This window comes from Aplysia californica, unplaced genomic scaffold (assembly GCF_000002075.1).
Source record: "Aplysia californica isolate F4 #8 unplaced genomic scaffold, AplCal3.0 scaffold00008, whole genome shotgun sequence".
In the NCBI taxonomy this organism is placed as follows: Eukaryota; Metazoa; Mollusca; class Gastropoda; order Aplysiida; family Aplysiidae; genus Aplysia; species Aplysia californica.
The window spans coordinates 2,961,975-2,962,946 of NW_004797278.1; the positions used below are offsets into that span (position 1 = coordinate 2,961,975).

The following is a 972-nucleotide window of genomic DNA, read 5'->3' on the forward strand; positions in this document are numbered from 1 at the left end:
TATTTTCTAAAGCTTTTCTCCTCCAAACGTTCCCTCTTCTCTCTTCCTTTTCCATATGGTCTCATTGGTTGTTATGGTTGTTGTTGTTGTTGTTGTTGTTTTGTTGTTGATGTTGTTGTTGTTATTGTTGTTATTGTGTGTCATAGTCACATGACACATCTTCTTTGTTCTTTCTTGCTGCTGTTGCTGTTGCTGTTAATATTGTTGCTGTTGTTGCTACTGTAATTGTTGTTATTGTTGTTGGTGTTGTTGTTGTAGATGATGGTGATGACGATGATGGTGATGATGATGATGATCATCTTCCAGGCCTATACGAATGTCTGATTAATGTGACCAACCCTATCCAAGTCTCAAGTATATTTTTTTCTACTTGTCAACTGATGATGATGATGAAAGTGATGGTGATGATAACGATAATGATGATGATTGTGATGATGGTGATGATTGTGATGATGGTGATAATTACGATAATGATTGTGAGGATGATGATGATGACGATGATTGTGATGATGACAATGACGACGATGATGATGATAATATCATTATCATTATCACAGCTATTACTACTACTACCATTACCTTTGAGTCTGTGTTCCAGATGTACACCTTGCCTGTGTAGAGACTGGCCAGCAGCCAGGGTTCCGTTGGGTGCAGCTCCACACACTTCACGCGCTCAGACTTGGCCGTCAGCTTACGCTTCACTTTCACTTTCAGCGGCTGTTCAAGGGTCAACATAAGTTTGTTTTATCAATAATATTTTTTAAATAAGTTCGTCAAAAAAGTTTCAGTAGAGTATGTATGGCGCTTGCAACTGCATTAGGTCACATGAGCGCCAATAATAGTAAGTTTAAGTGGAGGTTTTACGGCGCTCGCAACTGCATAAGGTTATATGAGCGCCAATTACGTTATATTTAGTTTTAGTAGAGGTTTTAGCCTTCGGCGCTCGCAACTGCATAAGGTTATAGGAGCGCC

General features: G+C 39.3%; 1 protein-coding gene across 1 annotated transcript in view; it reads right to left on the minus strand.

Moving 5' to 3' along the window:
* The window catches only part of LOC101858376 (coatomer subunit beta'), a gene marked incomplete at both ends in the record, with an annotated part of 19,821 nt that extends 19,104 nt beyond the window's left edge, over positions 1-717 (minus strand). The window contains 1 exon segment of the mRNA XM_013082366.1: positions 580-717. Coding sequence (XP_012937820.1) covers positions 580-717 — 138 coding nt within the window.
* Positions 718-972: the final 255 nt, after the last annotated feature.